The sequence below is a fragment of the Martes martes genome, assembly GCF_963455335.1.
Source record: "Martes martes genome assembly, chromosome: 3".
In the NCBI taxonomy this organism is placed as follows: domain Eukaryota; kingdom Metazoa; phylum Chordata; class Mammalia; order Carnivora; family Mustelidae; genus Martes; species Martes martes.
The window spans coordinates 134,762,747-134,786,624 of NC_137890.1; the positions used below are offsets into that span (position 1 = coordinate 134,762,747).

A 23,878-nucleotide genomic window follows, 5' to 3' on the forward strand; every position below is an offset into this window, starting at 1 on the left:
AAATAGGGTCACTTAAAGGTCACCTAATCTCTTCTGCTCTATACAGAACTATATGTGAAATCCTAGATCTAATTTTTTTAAAAAAAGATTTTATTTATTTATTTGACACAGAGATCACAAGTAGGCAAAGAGGCAGGCAGAGAGAGAGAGAGAGAGGAGGAAGCAGGCTCCCTGCCAGCAGAGAGCCCAATGTGGGGCTCGATCCCAGGACCCTGAGAACATGACCTGAGCCGAAGGCAGAGGCTTTAACCCACTGAGCCACCCAGGTGTCCCGATCTGTCTAATTTTTAATGATAGATTTCTGATCCTCTAATGATATTACTGAGGAAATTCTTTCTTAAGTTAAATTGCTTCTATTGAATTTACATGTTGAGGATACTGTGTACTTTGGGGGATATCATTTGCCTTCAGTGGTTCATTTTCTATTCTCATTTTCCCCTCTGCAGTCTCTCAAAGCCTACTCCTTTGCCTACACCTTTGGCTCAGCGCCCTGCCTCTGAGTGGCTGGCTGCGTGATTGCAGAATGGACACGAGGTAGTGGAAAATAAAAGGACCTCACTAAGCTTGGCTTCAAATGGGCTCCCCTTTGCCTTCAGAGAGGTGTCCTATCCTTTCTGATAGGGCAGGAGTTTTATGGCAATTACTGATAAATTCTATTTTCTGAGATACTCCTTATATTTATGGAAAGAAATTGAGGATTTGTTTTACTTATTTGTTTACCATATATCAAGATCAGTGATGCTCATACTTTATCCTGTGTACGAATCATCAAGGAAGGAGTTTCCCAGACTTTGTTCTCTTCAGTCTTGTGGTGTGAGTAAGTCTTGATTGGCCCAAGAATCTCTATCTTTTTCCTTTAAGCCACTTTATTGAGGAATGACTGACACGCAAAAAGCTGTATATATTTAATATACACAATTCAGTGAGTATACACTTGTGAACTATCACCACTATCAAGGCCACAAACATCTCCATCACATTCCAAAGTTTCCTCTTATCCCCATTTTTACTGTTGTTGTTGCTGTTATGGTTTGTGATGAGAACACTTAACATAAAATCTACCATCTTAGCAAATTTTAAGAATACAATGCAGTATCGTTAGCTATGGGAATTATGTTATATAAATCTCCAGAACTTATTTATGTTGCTTAATAGAAATTTTCTATCCTTTGGCCATCAAACTCACAGAAGCAGAGAGCAGAATGGTGACTGCCAGGGGTTGGGGGAAGAGGGAAATGAGGAATTTCCATTTTTAAGAAGCATCCCAGGAAAATTCTGATATAAGTAGTCTGAGGATGAAGTATATTTTGAGAAACACTGGGTTAAAAATGAAAATGTTTGCTTCCTTAGCCATTTTCTTACTTTCCATTTAAGAAAGTTAAAAAAAAATTCAATGGAAGATAATATTGCAGTCTGGGTAGAATGTAGGTTTAGTAGCTAGCACACCGGGGGTAAAATCTTAGTTCCACCATGCGCAGACCTCAGCTTCCTCCTCTTTAAAATAGGGATAATATTAGTACCTATCATATTTAATGAACTAAATGGACTTAATGAACTAAAACACATGTAAGGTGTTCTGGGCGGTGTCTGGTACGTAGTCAGGCATATGATTATTTTAACAGAGAAGTTGATATTCCTTCTGCATTCTTCCTGGTCCTTCACCACAAAGTTCTACTTTTTTCACTATTTATCTGACTCCAGGTACTTGGACATTTCTTTGAGAGAAAGTGGTGGGGACAGGCCATGGGAAAAAAGTAATCAATGGCTATTTCTATAACCTAGGTAAGGGGTAAGAAATTTCTCTCTTAGGTGACTGAAAGCTGACTACATACGATTTTAATGTGGCTGAAAGAGCTTCTCCAGCTATAATAAATGGGCTTGTTTTAGAAAAATCATACAAAGAAGATTACAGTATGATTTGGAAAGCTATAAAATACAATCCAATGACATTGCTGGAATATTTTTATGTCGGGCAATAAAATCTTATTTAATACCAAAGTTAAAAAGCACCTCATATTTTACAAAGAAAAAGTCAATAATATATCCCTATAGGTGTCTGCTATTTAGTTGAAACTCTTTTTTATATGCTTGATTTACAGCCTCTTTGTGTACAAAAAGAAATTATGATAGTAATATAAAAATTGAAATCTTCTCTAAAAATTGCAATACATGACCCTACCAGGTACTTTGAGTGACTTCTTTACCACACAAAGGTACAATGGCTGGCTAAAAATGAGTGGGTGCTGAAAATGTTACATCCGACCTACAAAGAAAAAGAACAGTGCATGGCAGGATTTAGATGTCTTTAGTAATAGTATCTACTTCAAGCGGAAGTATCAAATTCTCCTTTCAATGGAACAGTGGTAATAAGAATATTTTTTAATCATTTCTTGCATTTCATTCGATGATATTAATTAAACATTATGTTTGATAAATTGTTGCTGTGCTTTTTGGCAAGTTTCATACCCCTAGGCCTTTAAGGATATCCTTTTCTTCTTCCCATATAATGATGAATATTTCTAATCAGATTCTGTGAGAGCTAACCTATATTTTTAATTAATTTGTAGAAACATCTAAATAGAACAATTTGACAAAGTGAGTTCACAGCTGGACTCAACTAACCCCAACAAAAGACCTCACAAAATTCCTGGATATGGAAATCAAAAAATACTGCCTGCAGCAGCCACAGGTCCCTTCCCAACAGTGGCAGTTTTCATTGGCCTCACCTCAGGGAGGAGCTGTCCAGCTGGAGACGTGAGGGCAGAAGGGCCACCGACCAGCGAGACCACTCCATTGCAATCCACTGCACTGTGCATTTTTCCGTTCACCGGCAGAATGGGGAGTACCCTGGAGGCACGGCTGGCCTGGCTGACATTGCTGTGACGCCGCTCTCCATGTCTGTGTGGCACAAACAGAGAGTCTCTCCGGCTGTCATTGTCTTCAAAGGTGCTGTGCTCATCATCGGCAAAGTCATTCTCAGAGCCAATATCCTTTGTTCGGCCTCTGAAACTGAAAAGGCTCGCCCTACTGTTGCGTCTTGGAGAGAAAAGGGAGCCACGGATGCTCAATAAAGACTATGAATAATAAGAAAGCAAACAAAACATGGATGAACAGAATTAAGAGCAGTCATCCCCAAACATGTGAGACGTGACTCGTGTCAGATTTGTTGACTTACCTGAGAGTAAGTCACAGGGCAAGCTGGAACCATGGGCTCCCGTGGTAACTGCTGGTGTTGTTCTGGCACACTCTAAGGTTCACCCCATTGGTTTTGCTTTACCTTTTTCTCCCTTCCTTCATTTTTTAATTTTCTATCATATTCTCTATTTTACACATGCCTTAAGATAGTTGCAAGTACCCCTCAACACTATTTTGTCCCATTACTGGCACATAGAACAGAATTTTTTGCTAGACTCTATTCTAAAAGTTAATCTCATTTAACATGCCAATGAAAAGCAACTACACAAACACCTACACTCAGATCCTCTGAAGCCAAAAATACAGCCAGTAAGAGCCCACTAGTGACCACACCCTGATGCAGATCTCACCACAGAGGAAAATAAAATCAATCTTGCTAGTAGGTCTGTTTAATTATAGTACAAGGAGCAGCTTCTCCCCTTCCCTTTGCATATTTTACAATGTGTTCATGAATAAATTAAATAAATCAAGCTGAGAGAACTGTATGATTCATTCCCTGATTTTCACTCTTCTGTCTCTCAAGAAATTTGAAAAGACCATATTCACAAAAACCTGGTTTTCACTAAGTATTTGGTCACAATCATTACACAGATTACTAAACAGCTATACTGTCACTGCTACCGTGCCGTTTTCCTTGATTCTTAAGCATTGTAGCATTGAATACAATCACTTCCTGATTATTACCAGTCTACTTTTATAACTTCACTATAGTAATAAACACTTTCTTGCTTTCCAATATTCATTCCTCCGTCTTCTTTCAACAGTACCCTGATTATCCTTGACAAATGATCCTCAGTCAAGACTGTGACCAGGCCCAGCTAATGAGTGCATTCCATACCTCAGGCCATCGAGAACCGTTTAAAGCTGGGCAGGGAACCCTGATCAGTCTATTGGCAGCCACTTTTTACTTTCACAATTGTTGAGAAAGAGGTGCATTTTCAATTGGGGTTGCTAAGAATATTGAATATAAGTTTGAAGTTGCAGTAGCATCTTGCCACTGTATTGGAGGAACTAAGGCTTAAAATATGGAGAAATGTTTGGCCATAAACATTTTTGAGCCTTTGAATCCAGCCATACCTAAAGCTACTGACAGATATTATTTATCTGATCTAATCAGTTCTCTTTATTTAAGCTGGCTAGAGTTGGATTTCTAGGATTATTAATGGAAAGAATACTAATTTAATCATTTAAATGTTGTTAGTTTGATCTTTTTCTCTCCAAGGGATTTAAAACTAACTAAAATTATTTTGTACCTATATATTTTTTATATTTCCTGACCAAAAAGTATGCTTTTAATTTTCTTTTTGGCTAAAAAATAATTTTTCTCAAAATGTCTATAAACATCTGTAAAACATTTATAAGCTTTAAATACTATCTTGTGTTATGGAATCTTATTCATTAATTACAGAAAGAAGGACATTTAAAGAGACCGATCTGCTCCCTCAAAAGACATCCTTCTTTTCATGTTACCCTGTTTTTTTCATCTTATTACCAACTTCACTAGTAAGATTCCTTCTTTTCCACATAAGTAATTTTTTTCATGCCTCTCTTAGACTACTACCCAATTTCCTTTGCCTCCTTTCTCTCTTTTCACAAGGGACTTTGAATAAGCTATAAAAACATGAGAGTTACAGGATTTGTGACATACTGGCTATCATCAGCTCAAAAAGTCAGGCAAGAAATGCTTGGCAATAAGAAATAAGGTAGAAACTATATGTATCACTCTTAGTAGGAGTTTATATTTTAACTACAAGTACTCTACTTAATTAGAGCCAATAGAAGGGTTTGGAGGGAAATAGGTTATAAAATCGCACACAAGGTTTCTCTCTGAGTTCAAAGGTGAATTATGCCATACAAGAACACAGCTTACATGAGACAGCTGTATGAAAAATGATTGTGCCCCATCTGTTAACATTAGCTTCTGTTGTTTGCATTAATTATCTAATCCATAACAATCAAATGCTGCACCACAAATAAAGGATGGCCAATACCAAAAATCTGCCATAACAAATGAATCCCTAAAAAAAAAAGTGAAACTCCTGCTTTATTATAAACAGGAAGTGAAATAATAACCTAAAATGGTTGACTATATCTAATGACTTAAGAAGGTTGACTATAACTTCAGAATAAAATACTCAGGGACACCTAGGTAGCTCAATAGATTGAATGTCCAATTCTTGGTTTTGGCTCAGGTCATGATCTCACGGTCCTGGGATTAAGCCCTGCATCAGGTTCTGCACCCAGCACAGAGTCTCCTTGGGATTCTCTCTCTCCCTCTCCCCACTTGCACATGCTCTCTCTCTAAAATAAATCTTAAAAATAAAATTAAATAAACATCCAGATTGTCTTGAGATTTGATTAGAGATTGTACTCTTGACTTCCTTCTCTCCCATCTCCCACATGAACAAGTCAAACTGAAGTCTAAGAAATATTTCATACAATCCACCTACTCTACTGAGAAAATTATAATCTTGCAGTTGAAGCCTACATTATATATATATGTACATTATATATATGTGTACATTATATATATACATCGAAAAATATATATATACACATATTAAAATATATATATATATTTTTTTAATGTATAAATAGAAATGGTTATCAACACAACTGCCTTTCCATCATGTCACCACAAAATGAAAGTCTTTAATACTTTGGGGTCTTAGACTCTCAAAAAAATCTATCATTGGGTCTTTCATCACCTTAAGAACCTCTACCTTCCTTAATATTTTCTGTATTACTTCCAGGGACTTGGAAAGTGGGATTAGTATAAATTCAGGATTCTCTCTTTCTCTCTCCCATCTCCCTCCCACTCTCCATCTCTCCCCATCCTCCTTCTCTCTCTCCATCTTCTTAGCTATTCATCTACTTATCAGATAAAAGGAAAGTTTTCACTCTTTTAAAATAGTTACCACTTAAGAAACAAATATCAATCTGAGCTAGATGTTGCATGTTGTATATGTCAGTAATCACTTATCATGCCCAAATAGCTAGGAAATAGAGTTACAAAGAAGATGATACTGGGAAAAGGTTATATTTGTTGGCAAAATTTGCAGAAAGAAGTAGGTCAGAACTTAACCTTTTCAGGCTTCACTATTTCACCTAGACTTAGTTCTACTGGATTTGAATTTGAAGCAAATTGAAGACATCTGGTGATCTGCAGTTTCAAATTCAGGCCATTTTATCTCTCTAGTAACTTACCTTCCTTCTCCGCTCCCTCCCTCCCTTCTTCTTTCCCTTCCTTTTCAACATGACCAATGCTGTAAAAAGGGTACCTGATTTTTAAGAAACTCACATTTATTAAGATTAATGTCTCCACTAATTAAATCAAAATGATTATGACAACAACATGAATGAAGAATGGGTATAAAATGTAGAATTAAAACCAAATTCTATTTTAAATGTAAATCCAACACCACTAATCTTTTAATCTATTCTATCTCATAATGTTATTTGGACTTAGAATGAATTGAACTGACCTACAAAAATTTTGCACATGTTTAATATGAGATTGTGAGACTGTATATACTGCAAAGTTTATGAAAAGCAAGTATAACCCTAAATATATGTATATTTTTAGGGAATTCAAAACATAAGTTTCTTTATCTGTTTTTTAAAGTATTCTTTCTAGTCAGCCTGCTAAAGTGGAAAGTTTCAGTGTCACACCAAATTTGAGTACCACCTCAGCCTTAATAACTGTATGCCATTCGGCAATTATTCAACTTCACTGGGCCTAATAAATAGTGAATACAATACTAATGTTAGCATTAATTATGATAATGTAACAAGAATACCAAGGATAAAACAAGCACTTGACAAAGAATACAGCCCTCCTGTTCTCACATCTGTAGACTGGGGATGATAATTATAGTACCCACTCGGGGCTGTAGGCTGGGTTTATACTGGAAGATGCAAAGGACTATGTAAGTGTTAGCCATTATCATTGCTATCAGTGTTGTTCTCATTGTTATGATTACGGAATCATACTAAGGTTTCACTACTAGTGACACTGTCATCTGAGAAACTCTATTTCTGGTAATTCTCTTGGTAATTGCAAAATGTAAGGATCCTAAATTTCAAAGTCTCAACAGCTTATGTTGGTACATAAGCCACAGGCATCCTACGAACACTTACTATACCATATAATCAGGATATCTTTTCGGCACAAATCCCACATTAAACATGAGAGAGATAATCAAGTGCAATTAAACACCACTATTTATTTAGTGTCATAAATAATCCTTAGCGCATTTCCACCTAAGAATTTTGGCTACACGTCTAGAAAAATTTTGCGTCAGTCTCCTCTGAAACAAGCGTCTGAAGAATGATTCTTCCAATGAAGTTTGTATGTGAATGGGAACAACTACACAGAGGGTCTGGAAGAATACATTGTTCACTTCTAGGAACCTGCCACTCAGAAAACCCATAGCCACTGGGTCCCGGCAAAGTAGTGTAGCTAAAAAGGGATGGGAACCATCTGCTGATAATTTTTCATGTGGAAAATTGCCCCGAGATGTTTGAGTCTTCCACAAAACCTCAAAACCATAAGCCTTCCCAAGCTCAGTGGGGTCTAGGCTCCAAAAACACTTTCTTGGGATTTCAAAAAGTTGCAAAACTCACAAATTCTCTGAGGTGATAAACACAATATTTGATGATCATGACAGTTCTGAAAGTACTGTGCCATCCATGTGTAAGGTGGTTTTATTTCTACAAAATTCTGGCATACCTTAAAAAAATGGTCTGTTGTGAAAATGCAATTTATGTAAGCTAAGAATATCTTTACCTGATGTGGAGAAGAGAACCTCTTTTCATATGTCAGCCTGCTTCCCTCTAGGGAAAAACGGAAACCTTTTCTTCTTATGCTGTCTTCGGATTCTGATTTGCGGACCCCATCTTCCTTCTCTTCTTCTCCAGACTGCTCTTTCTGCTTCTTTTTCTTCCTTCTGTTTTTCAGCTCTTTTTCACTCTTGGAGCTCAACTTTGATGCTACTGAAGAACTCTCGGAGAAAACTCCTGTCCCGCCAGCACCGCTGAACTCTCTCGATTCCGCAGATGCGGCTGCAGCCGCCGCCTGGAAGCGCACAAGGGAAGCCTTGAAAAACTCTCTCCCTGGTTACTAGTTAATCGTCTTCAGTATCATGAATATGATCTTGAGAAGCAATTCTCCATTCTGGTCCGTATTTTGGAAAACCATGTGTTGTCATTAAACCAATTAAAGAGTCACATTCAAAAGACACATGGAAGATGATACATGTGACTTTGATGGAAACTTTAAAGCTCTGGCTTCTCGCTATGCTCTCTAATTAATTATTCAACAATGTGAGCAAGACATTCAAATATCATAACAAATTTTTCTATGACTTAATCACTGTATGAAGAAGGGAAGAATTTAAGAATTAAAGTTTCCTGTTTTAACCTGATCCATCACATATCTACTTGACAATAATTTTTAGTGCCAGTCTAAATTATTGAATTTTATTCAATTAAGTATTTTAGTTTGATAAACTTCTGTCTATGACTTAAATGGGGTATTTCACTAAGAAATATACAACAAAAACATATTACAGATCATATATACATATATGAATCCCAGATCACGGCATCTGAATAAATTTCTAAATTATTAAAGTACAGTTTGGGGAAAGATATTGTATTCTATCTTGTTGCTGTTACCCCAGTATATCTTAACTATCTGACCTTTATTAAATATTTAGGATACTCAGTATTAAAAGGGAACTGTAGTCAAGATCCAAGAGAAGCCAAAAATAGGCACTTGGATTAGTTAATGCCATTAAGTTGAGCAAATACAATTAGAGCAATTCTTGTATTATTTTGAAGTCTTATCAAATCCAAATTAAATTATTTTTATAGGATAGGAAGCAGAGAATGTAGTGATTTCCTACATTTACACACCAGGGTTTTCCTTAAGCGACCCGTAAACTTGTATTTAAATACCCTTCAAATAAAAAATAAATATTAAATAGGTCCTCACTTTTCCAGGTTCCAGGAAATAATCTCAGTTTGAATCTGGTTTTCTGGGCTCGCTTCGGCAGCACATATACTAAAATTGAATCTGGTTTTCTGACTTTTCCCACCTCTATGGACACTAGTGAAGAAGCAACTATAACAAATTCCTCTTCCTCAGAGCATTAAGAAAATACTTCAATTGAGGGCATATAGGTCTAAATACTTTGTGAGCCTGAATAAATGAGGAGTCACAAGGGAGGAAAAAAAGTCAATAAAGCAATTCTAATTCTCGATGTTTTGATGCCATCAGCATTGACAGTAACCATCAACATAAAATAATAACCTAAAAATCTAACATGCTCTTAACACCAAACACATATGACATGTTTCAAATGTTACTTTTATCCACTGCTGATTTTGTGTGGTAAATGCCCTGACCTCACCAGAGGATCAGAGGATTGAGATCAACAAACACAAGAGCTCTATGCTCTTGCTAACAATACCTGAGCCTCTTCTTGTTGCTTTTTTAACTGTTCAAGCATCTGTTGAAATTCAGCTTCTTTCTGTTCGGCTTCCTCAAGAGTTGCCTGATTCTGTTCCTCATAGGCCATGGCCACCACAGCCAGGATTAAATTTATAAGGTAGAATGAGCCCAAGAAAATTACCAGTACAAAAAATATCATATATGTTTTCCCAGCAGCACGTAGTGTCTGTAAAAATACAAGAGATATTTTATTAAATTTTGTATAGATGCTAAAAGCTCACACTCCAAGTAATACAGTATTTTACAGCAATTCCCTTGATCTTAGTATTTCATGCTTCCCAGAAGAATCTTTTTAACTGTTCTCACCAGTTGGTAAAGGTTTTCCCAGAAGTCTTGAGTCATGAGACGAAATAAGGACAAGAAGGCCCAACTAAAGGTGTCAAAGCTTGTATAGCCATAGTTGGGGTTTCTACCAGCCTTAACACAGATGTATCCTTCTGGACATTGGCTGTAATTAGATTAAAAGAAAAAGTCAGTACTGCAAGTCTGCTGGGTGACTTCCCTGTTTCTACAGATTCCAATGTCTACTTTCTATGACAGTAGGGAAAACAGATTTCTCTCACCATACCCATCACTTAACCCAACACTATGTGGACTGATTTACATAATAACAGAATATATTAGGTCTATTTGTGGATTTCTCCATGATTCATAATTGTCATTATATTTATCATGTCTCCATATAAAAGTAATCTAACATGATTAATATCTTTGGAGACTTGTAAAATGAATAGAAGAATTAGTCAACAGGGAAAAAATTGATTTTCACTGAAGATATCTAGATGCAGAGTGTGTGTGTGTGGCAGTAGAGAAGAGGGGTGATGGAAGGGTGGATGGGAGCACATGGAGAGGAGGCAATGTCTCTGCATAGTGAAGATTTCATAGCTATGACTTTAATGATCAAGTCAAACCTGGACCCAATATTGTGCCTGACACTCCTGGGATGCTTGATCTTGAGTTAAGTTTCCTAACATCACTAATCTTCAGGCATCTCATATGTAAGAAAGGGCTAATAACAGAACCTGCCTTACAAACACACAAGCGTTGAATAAGATATTCTATGTAAAGCATTTAGTATGGTACAGACAAGGAATTAAAATTAGCCTGTTCAACTTAATTACTGGGATTTGGAGAAAAAGGCAACACAATATTTATCAGATGAACTAAATGGAAAGTCTGTTACCACTGGAAATTCTGCTACAGGGATTAGTTATTAATGTCCACAACATCATCTTCCACTGAAGAACACTAAACATCTTCTATGGTTCTAAATTCTTGCCAAACAGGGAAAGGTAATTATTTCTCTGAATTTTCCTAGGCTTTAGCTCCTAGTGCCAATACTTCTTCATAACAAAGTTCACATGTCAATCATAATAATCAAAAGCATTATTGAATGCTGTTATAGCTACATATCTGCTAATCCATTTAATCCCCACAGCAACTCTATTATTATACCCATTTGTCACTGGAGGAAACTAAGGCAAGGGGAGGGAGTGTTATTTCGTAGAGTCAGGATTGAATCCATGCAAACTTTGCAGCCTGTGCTCTTAACCACTTTGCTAAAATATGCTCAACATACACTCACCATGACTCAGATACTGACATTATCTTCAGAGATCTTACATTTGAAGCCATGGAGACCACATTAGCATATATAAAATATCACACTTACAAAAGTACATGCTTATGAATTCCATTAACTTAATCTTCTAATACATATGTACTGCTTTTCTATTTTCCATTGAACTAATTTGGAAGATTAGCTGTGACCTAGTACGGAAAAACAATTGCCACATATGAGTGTGTGAAGGAGGTGAGAATCCACACTTATTTCAGCTATTTTGAGAATCAGCGTGAAGTGGAATTTATGGAGGGCTCTGAATGAGGAGTGAGGGAGGGTTGGGTGGGTGGGATGTGGCAAGTTTTGGGGGCCAATGGAGCAGTGTGGACTGAAACTCAATACCAAACATCACTTACCCTGCATCTGAGCTGTTGCCACAAAGCAGAGCATCATTTTGCCCTTCCAAAAAATAAAAGTGACCTATTTAAAGAGTGAGGAATAGAAAGAATCATTAAAAAAGTGCTCAAAACACTTCAGTCATTGTGTTCAAGTAATAAACCTCATGATTTTTTTCAACCATAATGAAATGGATAAAATAATAAATACGCATATGGCTAAATGAAAATATGTTAATAACTGAATACTAAAGAAATATTAAAATATAAAATTTTTATTTAAAAAGTGCTTAGAAAATCTGTTTTAAAAAGAATATTTTGGGGGAAGGAATAACAATTATAGCATTCTCTTATCAGCATTTATTGCAAATATAAACTCAAATTGCTTGGGATAGTTCAAAAAAAGAATTGCCAAATTAAGGCTGTTTGGCACAAAAAGTGAGAGAAAGGGGAGGCTTGTTGCTTCAAATTGCTTCCATGCAAGTAAAATTTTACTTTATAAGTACTTTTTTGCATGGACTCAAAATAGATTCAGACTTTTTTTCCTACCAATTTTACCTAATTTCCTGTGAAAAGTGGGGTTAAGTCTTTCTCTTCTATGATGCTCTAAATAAGTATTGTTTGGGATTTTGGCTTGATTACTGTCTTTCAAAGGAACAGGATAAACTTATTTCTTTGAAGATATATAATTTTCTAAGTATATCTAATTTCTATTCTTAGGGAAATCTTATATATAACTTCAATAAGTTGCAAAGATGATCTCAAAAAACATACACATTCATAAACATACATATTCACATACAAAAACACACAAACATTAAAACACATACATATACCACACAAAAAATTATAATGGTTTTTAAGACTGCTTAAAGACTATATTGAAGGAATTCCCGAATATATTATGCAGGGAAATCTGGGCTGGAGTTTTGCAAAAAGTTTTAGATCCTTGCATCACAATATATGCTAAAAAATATTTCTAGATTTTTAAAGAGTGAAAATTTAAACACAAGTCTATTAATATAATACAAAGAATATATGTGTTTTTATGTAGGATATATAGGTGGTTCTTTTATACATACAATATCTAAGGGAATATCTTTATGATCTCTGAATTAAGAAGCATTTTCTAAACTTAAATAGAGAAAAATGAAAATAAATTTGATGACTCTATTGCCTAAATGTGAAAATCACTTAAGCATTAAAAAAAAGCAGTAAGATGAAAAACAAGTTAAGTATATTTGCCAGAAAAGGACAAAATGTTAACATGCTTGATAAATTAAAGAATTCATATGAATTCTCTAAAATTTACTATCACTTCATGAAATAATGGGTAAAAAAATCAACAGATAGTTGACATTATATGAAATATGAAACTTGTTAATGATACTAATAAACATAAGTTTAAAAATTCTACTGCAATAATAATTAAGGAACAGTACACTTTTCTTCCTACCAAAAGATTTAAAAATACAATAATAGTCAATATTAAGGAGAGTTCAGTAAGATGACCAGTTCTGTAGGGAGTATATAGTGGTATGATCTTTCTTGAGAGCAATCTGACACTTTTATCTCCACAGCCTTAATCTGGTTATACCCTTTGACACCCCCCCCCCACCAAATTCTATTAATAGAAATTTATCTGAAGGAAATAATCAGAAATAGAGAAAAGATTTATGTGGAAATATTGTCACTGTGCTGTCATTATAATATTAATAAGTAGGAAACCCCATAAATAACAAATTAAAAAAAACTATTTATTCAATGAATCTTAATCCCTGTTATAGAAATCTTCATAAGAATATTAACTCTTAAAACATGATATAATTTGAGAAGGGATAAAATTTCATACGGTTCCAAAAACCATGAAGGATACCTTAGAGTAAGTATTCCAGTAGAATACTGATAATCAAAAGACCAATGGGAGTTGGCTAGCTAAAGCACATGGAGAGGGAAAGACTTGGACATCCAAATTACAGTGAGGCTGGCTTCAGTGTTAAGAAATTATACTGAAGTATATGGCATCATACATTTATTCTGATGTCCATTCCTAAATAAAATCAAACTATACTAATAAACAACTATAAAACAATGACTGACGCCAAAAGGATAAATTACAATAACAGAGGTTGGGTTTGAGTTTATACTTTCTCATCATCAATAAGTGAATGGCTGGACTGTGGTTGCTTAACTTCCTGATGAGTACACAAATGTAGATTTCCATCTTGGTGAGTGATTTCTCTATTTCCAGATATATCATATGCACTCAATACATATCATGAGTCAACCAAAAAAGGCCAACTTATTTTCCCAGTCTTCTTAAAAATGCATTTCAGCATAATACACTGAATAGTTCAAACTACTGATTTATTTACTACATGACTGAAAACTCCTTCCTGATCAATGCTTACCAAATACCAAATAAAATGGGATTACTTTCAACACTGGTTTAGGAAAAGATAACACATTTTTAAATGATGACTTTTATTATACTGATTGATAGGTAAGGAAAAAGGAGTAAAATATTATCATATCATAAATATCATTTGATTTCTGTATCACACGTGTTATCTTAAATTGGTTATGTCATTTATTTTACATTAAAATTGAGACAATTTCCACTATATGTATTTCTTTAACTAAAGGACTAAACAACTTAATGGTTAAAAGAGTATATCTTACTTTTATCCTCAATATAGTCATCCCAGTTAAACATGCTCACTGTCCTATTGAAAGTGGTACCGTTCCCATCCAATGAGTTATTAAAGAAGGAAGTGATGTTTATTTCAAAGGAAGAATTATCTGGGGGCCATTGCAAACATTTATTCCGCAGGTTGCCCATAAACAGCTGTAGTCCTATTAGTGCAAACACGCTCAGACAGAACACAGTCAGAATCATTACATCAGAGAGCTTCTTCACTGACTGGATCAGGGCCCCCACAATGGTCTTCAGGCCTACAAATAAAATCAGAGGGAGGGTTGTCGATATACTATTCAACAGCTACGTTATCGACAAAAACATGAGCTTGTCCTGGAAAATAAAGATGTCATGCAGAATGCCAAAAATATTAGTTTAATGTTTGTGACTGAGTAACATTTTCATGAAAAGCCTGTAGCTGGTGAAAATGAATGAAAGCAGAACTTGAATGTTCGTTAGAAAACTGTGAATGGCAATGAACCAAAAGTGTATTTCCAAATACCCCTTAGAGCAAAAGAAATGATTCTGTTATTCATGCTTAAACATCAACTTTGTGTAAATATTTTGCTTTTATTTGCAGATGTCTTACTCCTTAACCTCTTATTGATTTTAGAAAAATCTATATGAATAGAGTAGTAAGAAGTCTTAAAGTCAGTGGATTATGAAGTTATATATTTGTGATTTCTGCAAGCTTGAATATGGGTTAAAAAAGGAAGACATCTGAAAACTGAGCCCCATGCAGCACTCATGCTATCTCTTGCTCTTTCATTTATCTGCGGATAAGAACATCACCAGTTTTCGACCTAAACGGCCAAATTTGCATCAGTCTGAACGCCTCATTCTTTAGCTTCTATGCGGAAAGCTTGATGTTACAGGATGCAAACCATGTAGCCTGTTACTGCAAATGCCTCATGCAAAGACCTGTTAAACTCAAAGGCTGATTTAGAACAGTTTTAAAGAAAGCAAGAAGTAAAAGCAAAGAATCAAACCCATCCAAAATATGATGTCCTGATTCTTGCTTTTTTACATATTTCTTTGCGAAGTGTGACAAGCAAAAGGCTTATGCACAAAAGCTGTGACCGTAACACCAATGCGGTAAAGTCAGCCTCGGTGTTTAACCTAGCTCTCACCTGGAATGACTGAAATTGTTTTCAGTGCTCGGAGAACTCTGAATGTTCTCAACGCTGAGACATTGCCCAGGTCCACAAACTCTGTCACATATCTGTAATAGGGAGTTCACACACAACACAATAACAAAACACAAGAAACAGTTGGAGATATAAGGGGCCTACCACCTTATACCAGTTTCTTCTTACCTGGAATTACAGAAATAGTTTTCAAAGCTCTCAAGACTCTGAAAGTTCGAAGAGCTGAAACATTGCCTAGGTTTACAAATTCTGTTACATACCTGTAGAATTAAATCAGAGTTATTCAGAATTTAGGGAAATCTAAGTCTATGTTGGTCTTTCATCAAGACCTTTTCAAGTTCAATGAGTGTTGCCATCAGATTTCCCAATTAAGAGAAAAATGGCATTGTCTTCAATCTTAGGCTATGTTACTTGGGAAACTTTATTTTACTACTTTACAGTGTTAATTGAATCCAAATTACACAATTTACTACTAGATCCTTAATCTCTCCAAAGTGCATCATTTGATTAGAAGAAAAACATTCTACGTTCACATGATAACTAAGAAAAATGTTTGATCTGTCAAGGGAGGCCACTGAGGAGAAATACAGCATAGGCTCCCACCAGTGACTTCTTATTCCAGGATGGAAAATGTATGAAGATACTTACGCAAAAGTAATGACTGTGAAATCCAACCAATTCCATGGATCCCGCAGAAATGTGAAATCTTCTAAACAAAAGCCCCTTGCGAGTATTTTTATAAGTGATTCAAAAGTATAAATTCCTGTAAAGGTGTACCTGAGAGGAAATAGCCAAGTCCACATTAAAGAACTAGTAGGTAATTGACATGTACCTGTCTTAAAGGAAACTTAACAAACAAAAATTAGAATCTTCCATGTGGGTCTATACTAGTCTCCCTATGATGTAAGCTTAGGAAGAGTTTAAGGCAAAAGAAATATTACATTCTGAAAGACATTATCATTGACTCTAAGTAAGTAAGTATTGTATTTGCTACATTGACTAATTTGAAGGCCCAAATAATATGGTTCCATATAATGATATTACCTGAAATACACTGGCTCTCAGTCTGATTTAAGTAAATAGGTGTTAACCTCCAAATTACTGTAGCATTGTGTTTAATAAAATATATATCATTAAGAGCCATGAAATATATACTAATAACACAGAAAGATGATAGCCAGGGCGCTTGGGTGGCTCAACTGGTTAACCTCTTGATTTCAGCTTAGGTCATGATCTCAGGGTGATGAGATCGATCCCCTTGTCAGGCTCATTGGGGAGTATGCTTAAGGATTCTCTCTCCCTCTGCCCCTCCCCCACTTCCGCTCTCTGAAATATATAAGTAAATCTTAAAAGAAAAAAAAAAAGAAAGAAAATAAAAGAAAGGTTATAGCCATGAGAAAAAGAACATACAAATTAGGTATAACTTTTATCACTGGATATTAGTAATTACTGATAATATTCAAAAGTGTATGAGACTCACAAGGAAGATAAAAGGCTACAAACATTGGCAAACAGGCGCAGTAATTTCAGCTAATGCGTGAGCCACTGCAAGCTTTGTCCTATGGGAAATTAGTGGTTGAAATGATCCTGAATCACTGTTTAAACTTGTCTGGTTTAGAGTAGCTAGTATGATTTGCTAAAGAAAGTGACAGGGTCTCAAGATAGTAAATTTGAAATGTAAGTGATGACAATATTGAAAAACATTTTTCATTTTCTACTTACTCCACATTCTTTGTCCAGTCTGGAGGGTTACTCATGGTCATAAATACACAGTTGGTGAGAATAGTGCACATAATGAGCACATTGAATAAAGTAGAAGAGTATTGTCAAGGAAGACAAAATACAGTGGAAAAATCTCACTTTTATGCCCCACTATGCCTTTTACACCATGAAGCTTAGAATTTTTATGCCCTTATTATTTTATTCTTGAGTCCATCTTTTCCATTTCTGTAATTCAACAGCCACATATTTAGGCCATGTCAGGCCAAGCCTTCAAATATTCTGAGGCCATTTAGGTATTTCTTAATAATTAAATATAAAGAGATAGGCTCACTGGTAAATAATTTATCAATTTCAGTTTTTTAAATAACAGATTTACCTCAACAACTGAACTGCAAGTTCAGCATGTCTGTAAACTACGACAAAAACTCTACAGAAGAATTTAAGTGATTACTTAAATGCATTATAATTCCATTCTAAGGATCATTCTGGCAAAATGTTAATATGATCCTTTCTGTATGGAGTGTATAGTATACAGTAATTGCTCATAAAATTTTGAATAGTACAAAAAGATGGCTGGTATTAGTGATGGCGTTTCTTGGGTTTATAACTGTGGCGAAATTATTTACTAACGTACCTAAAACTTGGTTCAATTCACTACAAAAGTGAGAAAAAGTAACCATTTCACAAGATTGCTGTGAGGATCAAATTAGTTAAAATAAACAAAAGCTCCTGCACTTCATGTGCCTAGTAAAGAAAAGATGCTCAATAAATTGTCTTTCTAATTTCCTGAATCAGAGAGAACATTCCTTATAACAAACATCTGGTTGTGTCACTGTTTCTTACTTTGGCTTTGTAGACACAGCCAATGCCCTTCATTTTCCTTTATATTGAAAAACAACAAAAACTGAGAAAATATTTGGTAGTCAGATAATTAAAATGACTTTCATAGTTAAGAAAAAGCACAAGAAAGATACAGTTGCAATTATGTAAAATGACAATCTTTATCAATGTAAACTTAGACACAATGATAAAAATTCCAGAAATTGAGTAGGTGCTGTTCATAGCCCTTCTTACTCTTAATTTTTGTTAGAAGTTTTCACATTACTTGCACAAAACAAAATAGTAACATGATTTTAAGTACCGTCAACTAGGACAGTGAGTAGCCGGTGTTGCATTAATCTAAAAAGGAAGTTTCTTTTCACCTACAACTGCCGTTAGTCAAAGCCACAATTCATTTTTCATTTTTGCTAACAAATAGCATATTTGTTATTGATATAAGGTACATGCTTAATTCTCAGCTTGTTCAAATGCATCCACATTAAAAATGGTCCTAAGTGAATGACATAGATCAGCCATGTGAGGGCACTAGAACCTAGAGAACACTTTAGAAAAACAGCATTTCAAAGAAGAAACACCTCCTTTTCCTTAATTGCTAGAAATAAACAAAAAGATAAAATGTAAGATGGTTTGCTATTAGTATATAAAACTAGATCTTGCATGTCTGCTAGCTTGCTAGGTCCCACAGGAGAAAACAACACCTTTCAGCAGATTGGCACCATTCTAAATTCGTGGTTCTGAACCTGGCCAGTCCTCTACACAGTCCTGTAGTCGTTAGCACCATCTCTGACCCTCTGCAAAGGCAATTCCATTCTCCACTCTCCTCTGACCTCCAACTCTCTTCCTCTTCCCCTCCCCACCTGAAGCTGATGTCCTATTACCTACTTCACTCAGAGAATAGTATTGGATCTCTATTTCAACTCCCAAGCTGATAAACTTCTCAGGAGCCTTCTGGACCTATCCTTTCTTCCTTCCTACTTCAATGGGGAAAGTTTTCAATGCTCCCCACTTCACACTCCGGACACCTTCTTTCCAAAATACTTCGGAAATCTCTTCTCTCTTTTTTCTTTTATATTTATTATCTCTCACCCTAGTGGGAACTTCAATATAAACTTGCTTAAGCCTCTCTTGTCTTGGGCGAGGGCATACTTTCTTGTAATCCCGAATTCTCTTAAAGTATTTACAGTCCTAACTTTTCTCCATTTCACAGCCAAACTTCTTGAAAGAGCCATTTATCTTTTTTCATCCTCATGTATCCAGCACATCCTCAGCTTACTAGCTTTTTTTCCTAAAGATGGCATACACTTCATGTTTTGTCACTCAACGAAAGGGCAATTTTGTTCTTACTTGACTTGCTCTCTCAGCAGAATTCTGCAAGGAAAATTCTTCCCTCTTTCATTAAGTTTTCTTCTCTTCCCTTTATTGAAATCCGAATTCTCTGGTTTCCTCATGCCTTATGGGCAACAATTTTTTGCATCGTTGGAAATGTTGTAATTGCCTTTAGAAAAGGAGATAGGTTATCTCAGCCATTTCTCCCCTCTCTTGCTATATTCATCCTAGCAGAGTTCATCAACAAACGTAGGTTCAAGTGTCATTTATGTACCCAGCATCTCAACTACTTCTCTCTAGGTCAGACGCCTCTTCTGAACTCTACACAGTCAAGTGCTCAAATAGCATCTGTACTATGTGTCTCACTGATACTTCAAAATCATTTAAAAGATTCTGAGTTCTTTTTTTTTTTTTAAAGATTTTATTTACTTATTTAACAGAGAGAGAGAGACAGCAAGAGAGGGAACACAAGCAGGGGGAGTGGGAGAGGGAGAAGCAGGCTTCCCACTGAGCAGGGAGCCTGATGTGGGGCTTGATCCCAGGACCCTGGGATCATAACCTGAGCCAAAGGCAGCCAGCCGCTTAATGACTGAGCCACCCAGGTGCCCCAAGACTGAGTTCTAAAACTGAAGTAAAATCTTTTCATCCCGCCCTTCCCATTTCCCCCATTCCTTCTCTTCACGCTGCCCCCATACTGCTCCTTTGACATCTCTGTATCTTATAGAATGTCCCAAGATCTAGCCAGGAAAGTAGAAGCAATCCTGGATTTTTCTCTCTCCCTAAACCTCTAAGCCCAATTTAGCACCAAATACTGTCAATTCTATCTGCTGTCACTGGATTCGGTGTACTTTTGCATCCCCACATCACTACATAGTCCCTGCCACCAAGTATAACTTAGATTATTGCAGTTTCCTCCAAACTGGTCTTTCTGAATCCATGCTAAGTTCTTTACAATACATTCTGCATATTGTACTAAAATGACTTGTATAAATGTGATTCAGATGACTGCAATAATTTTCCACTATTCTTAAGATGATGATCAAATGTCTTAACACAGTCTAGATTCCAGAACATCTGAACCCTGTCCACTCCCCTAGTTTTGCACATTTTACTTTTTTTTCTGTATTGCTCACTCTTAATTGCACTCTCCCGTGATACCATAATTGTTTTAGATCATCTAATGAAATATTCTCTTTCTGAGATAAGGGTCTTTGCAAATGCCACCTCTTCTCCTTGGAAATGTTCTCTACCACACTATAGCCAACTCATACTTGTTCTTTAGTACTTATTTTGAAAAAGGTTTCTGGTAGAAAGTTACTCGCCATAATACCTCACCTGTTTAGGTCTACCAGTTACATAACCCCATAGCATCTTATATTATTATTCCAATGACTAATTTTAATGCTGATCTTTTCTTCTACTAGACTATCAACTTCATGGGGACAGACACCATGTCTGTAGTGTTCACCACTAAATCCTGGCCATTTTGCAGTCAGTTGACAACTGAATGAAATAAATTTTGTAACCCATTTGTTACTAAATGGAATAACAGTTTTCCTTTTTAATGATTTCTGATGAAGTATTGATACGATATGGGATAAAAACACGGCATGAAATTTGTCTTCATGTATACTGAGTACACAAGTTCCTATACGTTGTTTTTTGAAAGAGAGTACGAAGGCAAACATAGGTGGAAATTAGTAGCCTCATGGGATTTATGTCACATGATCTGAGTCATGGTTTTATGACCCTTAAGAAGTATTTACTCTTTATAATGGTAGACTGTAATTATATATAATGAAGTAAAATAAAAACTTCAATATTATTAAACAACAGAAAGAATGATTATTGTCCCATAAGTCACAATTAATAAAGCAATTGTGCTCATACAGGAGTTTGCCACATTGCATGACTATCCTTTTAATAATTTAAAAATACACTTAAGGGCGCCTTGGTGCCTCAGCGGGTTAAGCCCCTGCCTTCGGCTCGGGTCATGATCCCAGGGTCCTGGCATCAAGCCCCACATTGGGGTCTCTGCTCAGCGGGGAGCCTGCTTGCCCCTCTCTCTCTGCCAGCCTCTCTGCCTATTTGTGATCTCTGTCAAATAAATAAATAAAATCTTACAAAAAATACACTTAAGTTAAAGATCCTGACAGGAACTCAGGAAAGGAAAGCAAGTAAAATTATTTTGCCTTTAAAACAAAAAAGATAACTAGAGGTAGGTTTTCTGCTTTTGATTTAATAGGTATCTTTATACAGGGTGTGTATTAGAATTCATCAACTTTTAGAGATCACTGTGGATTAATTTGATCAGTCACATACTTGTAAAATTCCTGGAATTTAGTGAGTACCTTTTTATAGGGTTTCAGATAATCATGATAAATATACAGATATTTTAAAAAATGTAGATATGGATTTTGTTTTGATGATAACACATGTTGAAAAAGTATAGAAACTCCACATCAAGGCAGATTTCAAGGGGGCAAGAACTAGTAATAAAATGTGTAAATCCTACATTATTTTCTGAATATATGGGCCAAGACATCAACAAAGTATATTTTTCAAAAGAATAATGTATCCCAGAACAATATTTCCTTAAGAGCCTTCATATATAAAATATAATAGAGGCAGACTAACCTTAAATAATTTCAGGGGAAAAATGATCCTTTTAATCTATTAATTTGTTTATACCAGATAAAATGTCTTAACCTTTGATTGATATTGCCGGTTGGCAAATCTAAAATATTTTCTGTGTGTATATGATGAAAAGAAACTTCAAGTTTATACTGAATATGGTTCATGTACCTTTTGACATGAAATCTGAATATTTAAAATACTGGCATGCCTACCCCTCGCTCTGTGAAGACAGGATGGAGCAACATGAGCTTTATCACACAGTAGGACAGACCAGATATATCCTTTACCAAACACAGTGGTTTGCTTAATTCTTGGATGTTCAATTTTTTTATGTAAATACAGTACTAATGTTTTCCTTAGAGAATACAGTTATTTTTATTGCTATTAATCACATGCTTATTGAATATAAAATGTAGGGCATTTCTTTATTATTCTTAAAGAAGGGGAGGTCATTGTTTATGAGTCTGTTCAGGGACTTTGTAATGTTATATCATATCCAGAGATGTTGCAGGGGAATTTTTAACTCTAAACTAGAGGGAGAAAACAGTTTAATGTTAGAGTTTTGTTTTGTTTTCTTAACATAAAAATAGAAAATTCAAAGCAGAGTAGGACAGGCCTCTTTCTACCTATCAGTGTATATTTCTAAGCTAGCAGAAATATTAACTAAATGTCACATATATACTTTTAACTCTTGGGTTGTTTCATTCTATGATTAACCATCTTTCCTAACTATGTGATAACACATGATAACTTTTGAGCATTAAAAGCAGGGGAGCGTGCCTGGGTGGTTCAGTTGGTTAAGCAAGTGTCTTCGGCTCAGGTCATGATCCCAGAGTCCCAGGATCGAGTCCTGCATGGGGCTCCCAGCTCCATGGGGAGTCTGCTTCTCCCTCTGACCTTCTCCCCTCTCATGCTCTCTCTCAAATAAATAAATAAAATATTTTTTTAAAAATTAAAAGCAGGGGAAATGGAAATCGTAAGTTGTTCCCCTCCTTTCCTACAGGCCTACATAGTTCTTTGCAGGAAAAACTGTAACTTTTTTTTTTATTATTATTTCTATGTGGATACTGTATAATTTTGGAATGAGCTAAAAAGCCCACTTCTTATTTAATGAGTTAGTAAGTTGAAGCCACTGAAAAGAACCTTTGGAGTTCATATAGACAGCAATATTGGCAATGCAACTAGTACATTTTACCTGAGAGTTTTCTTCTCTCGGGCGGAAAATACACAAAGAGCACAAGGCTGAGAATGAGAAGACCTGATCTGAAGTTTTGGCTCTGCCACTGATACAAAATGTAGCCTTAGAAAGGGAGTAAACACTTCTGGGACTTAAATAAATCATCTGCAAAATGAGAAGGTTGCACAATCACATTATGTTTTAGTCACTTAAAACATCAAACTCTGGTGGCATATAAACATTTTCTTGGGAAAGTGAAGCCAGGAGAAAACGGTGATTTATACAGAATTCCTTGTGGAATTCCTTAACAGTATGAGATCTTTCCTTTACTAATCTTGCAGCAGTTGCTGCTAGAATTGTACCTACTACAACCAGAAAGAGTTATCATAGCAACCATTTATCAAGTACCTACCAGGTGTTAGTCATGATGCCAGGTACTTTGCATACATTTTATTATTTTTTTTATTTTATTTTTTTTAAAGATTTTATTTATTTGACAGACAGAGATCACAATTAGGCAGAGAGGTAGGCAGAGAGAGAGGAAGGGAAGCAGGTTCCCTGCTGAGCAGAGAGCCGAACGTGGGGCTCGATCCCAGGATCCTGGGATCATGACCTGAGCCGAAGGCAGAGGCTTTAACCCACTGAGCCACCCAGGCGCCCCT

At 35.8% G+C, this 23,878-nt stretch overlaps 1 protein-coding gene across 11 annotated transcripts in view; it reads right to left on the reverse strand.

The window, feature by feature from the left end:
- LOC308339894 (sodium channel protein type 2 subunit alpha) overlaps positions 1-23,878 on the reverse strand; it is a gene marked incomplete at both ends in the record, with an annotated part of 81,061 nt that overhangs the window by 51,588 nt on the left and 5,595 nt on the right. Inside the window, 9 exons of one of the 11 annotated variants that reach the window (XM_080798949.1) lie at positions 2,727-3,074; positions 7,985-8,272; positions 9,672-9,878; positions 10,019-10,160; positions 11,690-11,753; positions 14,351-14,623; positions 15,497-15,588; positions 16,163-16,291; positions 17,237-17,334. In XM_080798949.1, the coding sequence (XP_080655075.1) occupies positions 2,727-3,074; positions 7,985-8,272; positions 9,672-9,878; positions 10,019-10,160; positions 11,690-11,753; positions 14,351-14,623; positions 15,497-15,588; positions 16,163-16,291; positions 17,237-17,334 (1,641 nt within the window). Of the gene's footprint in view, positions 1-2,687; positions 3,075-7,984; positions 8,273-9,671; positions 9,879-10,018; positions 10,161-11,689; positions 11,754-14,350; positions 14,624-15,496; positions 15,589-15,682; positions 15,775-16,162; positions 16,292-17,236; positions 17,335-23,878 lie in introns of those variants that run through there. The other 10 variants (XM_080798954.1, XM_080798951.1, XM_080798946.1 and 7 more) reach the window with 10 other exon arrangements.